Raw genomic sequence first — 8834 nt, 5'->3', positions numbered from 1 at the left:
TCAGTGGCCTAACTAGCTTGGGGTTTGGAGACAGAACTGAAACAGCAGCTCCAGCAGCCATAGAATTAATACTTTTGCCACCACATATAGGTCATCTGGCTTATGGGAAGCCCTGTGGTCTGGATTTGGTCTGTGAGAAGCCCTGCAATCCGAACTGGGTGAATGAAGCCCAGTGAGTTTGACACTGATATGTATAACTATAAAATTGCTCTAGCTTCAAAATACAATTAGTGATCCCTGAGTATCATGGTGACCAATGACCAAAAATTTAAAGAAAAAAATAACTTTAGTATAGGCCATTCCAATGGGGATATTTGAAGGTGGGTTCAATTTGACATTATAGAATTTATATGATTAAAATTGTGAATTCTGAAATTTGAAGGTGAAGGTAATGTTCAAAGATTTAATGTGGGTCTTGTCCATGGGGTTGTCTCTTATGTTAATATTAATAAGCTCTTCAGAGCAGAACCAGGTCTTACCATATGGTTTGGAAAAAAAGTCTAAAGTGCTTATGGGGGCTGTAAATATTATAATAATGATAAGTTTCACATGAGGAGATGAGGAAGATTAAGTATCTTTTTTATATACCAGCAAATTTTATTTCTTAGATTCTTTCAACAAGCTATTTAGCTCTTGAAGCCAAAAGAAACTCAGTGGTGATCCCCGTCCTAGTATTGTCTTATTTCATCTTTTATTTTTTTCATTTCTGCCTTCATTGTTTTTCTTTTCTTCCCCTCTCTTCCATGTTAGCATCTCTTCTCTGTTGCTCCCTCTTTCCATGATCTCCCTTTTCTTAACTGTGCCATTATTATTGTCACTATAGCGGGTTTTCTGTAATTGCAGTGAGAAAGGTGATACAGGCTCTTAAGTAGCTTCCACTTTCTATATCACCAACTGCTTGCCCCACTGGTGAAGAAATAAGCAGGAGCAGAAATGGGGGTGCCTGCTTTACATGTGGGCCTCATAATCCCTTTACTCTGGCCTTATGTGTTCCTGCTAGGCTGTCAAAGAAGTGAGGATTTTTATCTTCCAACTCCAGTAGCTAATTTAAATGTATTTATAACTGAGTTCCCAATTGAAAATGTTTGGCTCCCCTTTGCACAGCTGTTACTTGGCCCTCTGTATATTTAATTCTATGTCTCATTTAAAGATAACTGTCTTGGGATCCAGGTTATATATCAGTTACTCTTTGTGGTTTGAGACTAAGACAGAATAAGATTTAAGTTTTGGTAGCACTGAAAGCTCAGGATCTCTTCTGATGAGGTTCCATTGTATATGCTGAACTTATTGCAGCAGGGGCAGGTCAGGGGATGTGCAGTAGTAGCCCATGGAACTCTCCACCCCCAGCCCAGCAGAGGACAATAGGGGGCAGGCGCAGAAAGGGGGGATCTATCCACTGTCACTGCTGTAGAACCCAGCACCCTGCACAGTTGCTCCCAACAGCTGGAATCTCCAGAAACAGATGCTGGAAAGGGGGAGCTTTCCTAACACTGCTGCCACTGTCCCTGGCTGACCCAGGTGTGGAGGGAACCACAGGACCATTCACTTCAGGGGTAGCTGTCCCACTCCAACCGGGGATGGTGGAGAGCAGCTTTGAGAGGTGCCATGTTCAGCTGGGGACAACAGCAGAGGCAACTGTTCCTCCCTTTTCCTGTCCCTGTTCTATTTCTCCATCACTGGGTCCTCTGCCAGCCCAAGGGCTCCAGCTGCAATTAACAGCTGTGCAATGCTGGGCTCTACCAGAGATGGTGGCAACAGAAGGCAGGTTCCTGCTTCTTGCCCAGCCTCCTCTCAGTTTCTCATGCCAGCCTTGGGGGCCCACCTGCCCCTGTCCTCCAATTCCCGCCATGGTCAAGCTATATACCCCTTTTTAAAATCCTGAATCCACCTATGTATTGCAGTATCACTGGGCTTCAGGATATTCCCAATCACAGCTAAAATGGGGCTGGAAGCAGTGCATCTTATGGGTTTATATCTAGACAGACACAGCCTTAGGCTAGGTTTTGACCTAAGAAATCAAACGTCAAACCATTTAAAATTTTGAAGGATTCATGTTTGGTCAAATCAACAGAAGTCATTATTTCAGTTAGGATAACTAATATCTTGTCCCACCATTTATTCTTAAATACTATGTCAGTGCATTGTGGAGCCATTTGGAAAGCTTATATTTAGACTCTGGCTCAAGCTAGAGCTTTCCAAACTGGCTGAGACTGCAAATTGTCTTCTGTGAGAGAGAAAGCATATTGTGTCACTCTTATGTGACTCTGACATTCAAAATACATTGACAAATTCTGATGAGTCAGTTTGCTCTGACTGTACTGTGAGTTGTCTAATATGAAAACTGAAGGTGATAGGAACAGGTAAGAAGCTGGGTGAAATGGTAGATCCTGGAGGATCTTCCTCAAAAAATGAAATGAGTTAGTAATTTCTTTGCATCCAATTTTCCCCTCTCATTATTTTAAAATGAATTTTAAAGGATGAATGGTCTTTTCCTCATCTATGTAACTTTTCAGCTGTTTTTTAGTTTTAATATATATTAGCTGTTCTAAACATAGTTAAGACCCATACCAAAGAATAATATCATGTTTTAAGTATGCTATCAAATATGTTTATAGTGAAACATGCTTTGAATGACAACTCAAAAGCCCAGCAGAAAAAAGATTGTATGCTTAATAATGATGATATTGTAATAAAGATGGAACTGAACTGTATTCTATTTGGGGATGCTCCAGGGTAGTTACTAGAGGAGGATGAAGAGGAGAAAGGAGGTTGCAATTAGCAAGCTAGATTTCATGGCATCTTGGTGCACTTCATTAGAAATCATAAATCTACTTAAAAAGAGTTCTTAACTGAATATGGAAATGAAAGAACAGTACAGTAGTCCCTGTTATGCTGTCTTTTGTATCCAGTTTATTTTACAGTGTTACTTCATTTTTAGTGTTCAGTGTGTCAAAAACCTTTCATTTGACAGTACATACCTGAATTGTAGATTCTTTCAAGCTTGAACAGAAGATTTTTAGTCAGTTGGTAGGGGACATTTGGGCCTTTTGGAACCTGAGGAGACACTGGGGATAGTTTGGGATAAGCACATAAGTAGCGATAGCATTTTAGGTAATGAAACAAATTGGCCTCATTAGTTGTTGAGGGCTCCCAGGTATCACACATTTTCCTTGACATGCATTGAAGCCCTGCATTCATGCAGCCTGCCTAGATACTCACGAAGTCAGGTAGACTTCAGGGGTTTCTCTGCGCTTATTCTTCCTTCCTGTGGAGGTCTGCTGTGGAGACACTGTTTGGCAAGCAGCCTCTTTGCCTCTTCACCCTACTGCCCACCCACTTCCCTTTCTGAATCCATGTGCAGAAGTAATGGCCAATGGGGACATATTTTGAAATGTCCATTTTTGGCCCCAGCTAAACTCTTCAGCCCACATAATTCACAAGATGCTTCTTACAATTCAGGTATCCCCTCATATTGCTAACCTCTCTTGTCTGATTATCCACTCAGTGATACAACCCCAGGAAGCACCTATAAACCACAGACATTTTCAGACTCATTCATTCATTTACCCTAGACCACTTTCCTAACTTGTGACTGAAAGTGAGGGAACTTAATGACTCTCATCTGTAAGAATGATCACATACGCAATTACACAATATTTGTTAGCTATAGTTTCAGGGGGATGAATGGAATAGATCATATCTTTCAAGCTGAAGGCTTTAGCTCTTTACACACCAAGAAGAAATTATTTCATTGGTTCACAGTGGTACATCTTTTTGGTGGCTTATTTATAAACATGCTAGAAAAAAACTTAAAAAAATAATAGCTTAGATTCTGGATCATGTTTCTTCCCCAAAAGGTAGGCAAGTAATGGATTTTTCTGTAAATTCTATCTGTGTAAAACAGGTAAGCCCTGAATATGTCTTTATGCAGTAGCCCCAATACGTTTTTTACATATGTTTACGTATTAAGATGACAGAAATAAGAATTCCTTAGTCACTGCATTTTATTATGCCAGTTGTATCTCTTTTGAAACATTTGGTTTATTGAATACTGCAGCACCACTGAACTTGGAAAGATTCCTCCATCCATTAAACAAAGGTATCTTTCTAATGATCCGTATCTCATTGAGAACTGTTTTTTCATCAAATTGTTTTTGCATTGTACTAGATTAGCTTTTATATATACATTCTATAGATCTGTTTTATTGTATTGCCAGAAGGATTTATTAACATGCCCCTTCCCTCATATGCATATCAAAAAAACAAACACATTTAAGCACAAATAATTACTTTAAAGGCTGTTTTTAGTTTGACTCAGAGCTGAAGTCCCTATTCTTACCTCATTGTGCCCAGATACCCATTACAGCACTATTTGTTTTTACCAACATATTGTTAATGGAAACTATATATGGGTAGCCTGGGGAGAACAGTCCTCGTTGTGCACCCGTGGCCTAATGAGGTGCTTAGTCACTGGAACATGGATGCTTCAAAGTGACATAGCCATATGCTTTGCATCTTCTCGTAGAAATATGCTAGAGCTTTAAATGGTTATGTCTGCTGTTTTAGCCGGAACAACAAATAGCCTGTGTTGAGGGATTCAAATCAAGTCCTTAGTGTTAAATTTATTTGTGACCTACATGGTTTATTATCTGCATTCCAGAGGCATAACTTGACAGCTCTGTGCCCAGGGATGCAGTGCAGGGAGCAGAAGCAGCAGATATAACTGGGCAAGGTGGTGCTGCTGCAGGGGTTAACATGGAAGCCACTGCTGAATTGAGTATTGAGAGGCAATTTAAAAAGTGAAATTCTGCGGCAAAAAAAAGAGGAAAGAAGATTAACTGACACCCCCCAGAGGAGCAGCTCTGCCTGCAAGGAAACCTCTGGCCAGGGCCAACTGTATAGTGACTGCTCTGCACTCCCCTCACATCTCGCATGAGTACTGCATCTGGCTGTCAGAGGCACTGAAAAAAAGGTGGAGGGTGGGGACAAGGGGAGGCACACCCCCCTCCCCACGGCCACATCCCAGTACTCTCCCCACTTAGTTATGCTACTGCTGTATTCCCATCCAGCTTGCTAATAGTTATCACATAATAGAAAATACTCAGGCTGCTCATTTTTGTCCAGTTGTCAAACAAACCTCATATTTAGTGGTCCCATAGGAAGAGTAAAAGTTTCTTTGTACATTATCCTTATTGAATATCTATTGCCAGCAAAGAACATAGACAACACTGGCAGTGAACCAACATGTGTAAAGTGGTTTATGTTGTCATAACAAGGTCATCTCTGAACAATTCCAGACTATGTTGAACTTTTGAATGATTGTATGATTTTCGTTAATGCACTTGTCTATCTGTGGCTTTACAGGTTCTTAGCTGCATTCATTAAACTGTTTGTTATATAGACCTTTACTTGTTATTGAACTATAAATATATTATATTTGCATATATGAATTTAGGTGGGAGTAAATCTCCCATTTGGTTGTGGGCAGCCCATATATATAATCATGTATAAAATGATTTCTTGAGGCATTCTGTGGTGATTTTGAACATTTTTATGGTTGACTGAAGCTTTTATATTACTGTTAGATAAAGGATCAGCCTGTCTTGCTTTTCATGATTTCAGGGATATTCCCAGAATACCTGACAGTACACATGCACAACTGGAGTCCAGTAAGTTTCATTTTTTTGGTAGTAAATTTCTTTTACATGAATGCAAACAGAGAAATTGAAAAGATGGCTATCTCTCTGTCTCTATCACTCTAGCTGCCGATCACTCTTTACTAATACACATCAGAAGTCAGGGGATTTAGTTAAGGTGGCAATCCTCATTTTTAATTTCCTGTGTTGAAGTTTTATTTATTAAACAAAAATAAATAAAACTTATTAAACAAAAACATAGGAGATGTTTGGGCCACTCAGTATGACTTAAAAATTACCGAACCAAAATTTCTGTGGGGAGGAAAATAAAGATTTATCTTTGCCTTTGACCTTGGATGTCAAATTTCATTCTGAATGTATTTTCTATGGCCATCTTATAGTTTGTTTATTTATATATGCTATTATTAAAATTATAAACATGTTAATTACAGAAATGTAAACAAACACACTAACTCTCTAGTTATGAATCAGGCCTCAAAATAAATGTGCTTGTGCTTTGCAAGAAATTGGATATTAATATCCATTTTTGTACTGTATACTAACTTATGTTCCTCCTCTTGCTCTATCTGTAATGTCACAAATCTGTTCTGTCCCACTATTTGGAACAACAAACCAAACACCCAAATATTATCACCTGTCTTCTGGTATTTTTATAAAATTTCAGGATAATTTGATTTAATTCAACAAAGTTCTGAGTACCTTGTGAAGTGTGCAGAATGCCATGAAGACCCAATTAAATCAGTGGAAACTGAGGGGATCTAGCACATAAGCATGTTTTGAAATATCTAGCAAATATTGAAATATACCATTTATTCCTTATGCGTGACATGAATTTTCACAACATATTTTAATTGGATTTTTCTCTGCATCTTGAGAGGCATTTGGTAATTCTAAATACATTACAAGAATGCCAATTTTCATTACTATAAGCTGCATAGTTATTGTATAACAGGCTCTTTTGATATACATGCCTTTTGTATATCTTAATGTTTTACAGGACTATGAGAGTAAAAAACATTACATAGGTTTTAAGGTATACATTTGTATTTTCAGGTTCTAGCTCATTTGAATCTCAAAAAATGGATCGACCTTCTATTTCAGTGACTTCTCCCATGAGTCCTGGCATGTTGAGGGATGTTCCGCAGTTTTTGTCTGGACAACTTTCAGTATGTAAACGTTTGTTTAATATAATCATTTTGAAGTTGGTAATGTGGCCCATTTTTAATGCTCAGTGCCATCTAGTTATAAAATAATATTCCTGCTAGGCATTAGTGAAGAAAACGGCATTTCTCAGTATAGGTAGAGCTGTATGTTTTTAAGAGCAGCCTCTCTCTTTCTTAGCGGGGGTGTGTGTGTGTGCTCATTAAACTGTAATACTAGTGTTTTGAGACTTGGGGTCAAATTTGCAAATGGATCTGAAGTTGGTCTCCTGTCATTATGCAAATGGGCACACTGACACACACACTTTTAAGCAATAATACAGGCATGCACAGTTTGTAAATTTTATCACTTGAGTGTGTGGAGATTTTCCCATTGTTCTTTTATCATATAGCGGTTCCCCTCTAGCTCTTTCCTCGGATACTCCTTTGCTTGTTTGCTGCTGCTGTAGTCTCTCCACTGATCTGTCATGATATTCACTTACCCTCACTGCAACCAGAGCTCATCTGTTCGCTCATTCTCTGAAAATATGGCTTTTGGACTAAACTAAAGGATTTGGAGCTTTGTGTGCTTTCCTGTGTTTTTCAGAATATGAAGATGAGATTTTCGAAAGAGCAACCTTTTCAAAAGTGCTGTATTATGCCCTGCAAAGTCAATGGGGAACGACTTCAGTAGAAGCAGTTAGATCAGAGATAAATGATTTTGAAAATACCGTCTTTTTATTTTTATGTTTTGATTTGTATGATTTGGGATGATATGAACATATACATAAAATCTAAAGAAAATTTTCATGAGATTCACAGAAATGATGTGATATGTAGATGAGATAAGACTATATACTATTTCCAGTCTGGTCAGCAGTCTTGTTTGCTACCAGTTTGCTGAGGATGGGATACTTGTTTTGCTTATCAGTATAATCACCTGTAACTAGTGTAATTTAATTTCCTGTACCACTTTGCAAGACTAGAGTTAGGAATGTAGATATCTTAAACAGCTTCTTGGTAGAGGCTCTATTAGGTGTTGAGGCTCTGGAGCTATTTGAAGTGGTTCAAAATACAAGAACAAGACACATGAATGCATGTAATCTGAGCTATTAAAGATACAAGCATTAGGTTTTTTAAAATTTAAGAACTAATATATACTTTTCAAGCATTGCAAGAGTTACATTATTGATAACATAAATACAAAATAATTTAAAGCTAAATCCAATAAAGGTATTTAGATGTTTATAATTTAGAAGCTGTAACATCTAACATTTACCTTCTGGAATGAAGCCTAGAAGGTAGAAATAGCCATTTAGGCTCCTTATACAGTGCATGGAAGAACTAAGCAGATAATAATAGCAAACAAAAACACCTGCACAAGCTGCACAAGGAGCTGGGAACCACCTGGAATTAGCCAGTAGGAAACTCTGAGCAGAGGGTCTGGGGAGGAATCTTTTTCAAATAAGTTCGTGGTGAGCTCGTGCCCACCCTGTATATAATAGCTTAGGGTTGAAGGACTCATCCAGTTACATTAAGCAGTTATCAGATAAAATTCAGAATGAGTCCCTGGAGCAGGATCCAGAACTCTCCCAGATGAGTGCCCTAACTGCTAGACTAGACTCAGGCTACTTTTGGTGTTCTCCATTTGGATCCACAGCTCTTGAATTCCTTTTTGTATAGTGGCACAGCTTCAATACCGAGTTCCTTTCTAGGCAGACTCTTCCAGATCCTGTGGTTAGGCTCCTGGGAGGTAGAAGATATGGGTTTAAAATATCTCAGGTGGAGGAAGACATTGAACCTGTGCCTCCTATTTCCAAAATGATTCTATAATGACTAATCTATTACAGAAAAGGGGGGCACCGCCAAGATCCTTTTACAAAGTGTAAGATCTAAACACTAGCTTAATATATAAAGGATATGTAACACCACAAGGCATTTCATGAGAGGCTGATCCTCTCACTATGAAATATTTCTATACTAGCTTGCTGCTGTGCCCAGGACCTACTTACCTCCTTTCAGCATATAACCAAGCCAG

At 38.6% G+C, this 8834-nt stretch overlaps 1 protein-coding gene across 1 annotated transcript in view; it reads left to right on the top strand.

Moving 5' to 3' along the window:
* Positions 1-8834, top strand: part of RIMS2 (regulating synaptic membrane exocytosis 2) — a 417536-nt gene that overhangs the window by 10255 nt on the left and 398447 nt on the right. The window contains exons 5-6 of the mRNA XM_025192862.1: positions 5623-5669; positions 6711-6823. Coding sequence (XP_025048647.1) covers positions 5623-5669; positions 6711-6823 — 160 coding nt within the window. The remainder of the gene's footprint in view (positions 1-5622; positions 5670-6710; positions 6824-8834) is intronic.

The sequence above is a fragment of the Alligator sinensis genome, unplaced genomic scaffold (genome assembly GCF_000455745.1).
Source record: "Alligator sinensis unplaced genomic scaffold, ASM45574v1 scaffold911_1, whole genome shotgun sequence".
Lineage (NCBI taxonomy): Eukaryota > Metazoa > Chordata > Crocodylia > Alligatoridae > Alligator > Alligator sinensis.
This window is presented reverse-complemented; position numbering and strand designations above follow the sequence as displayed.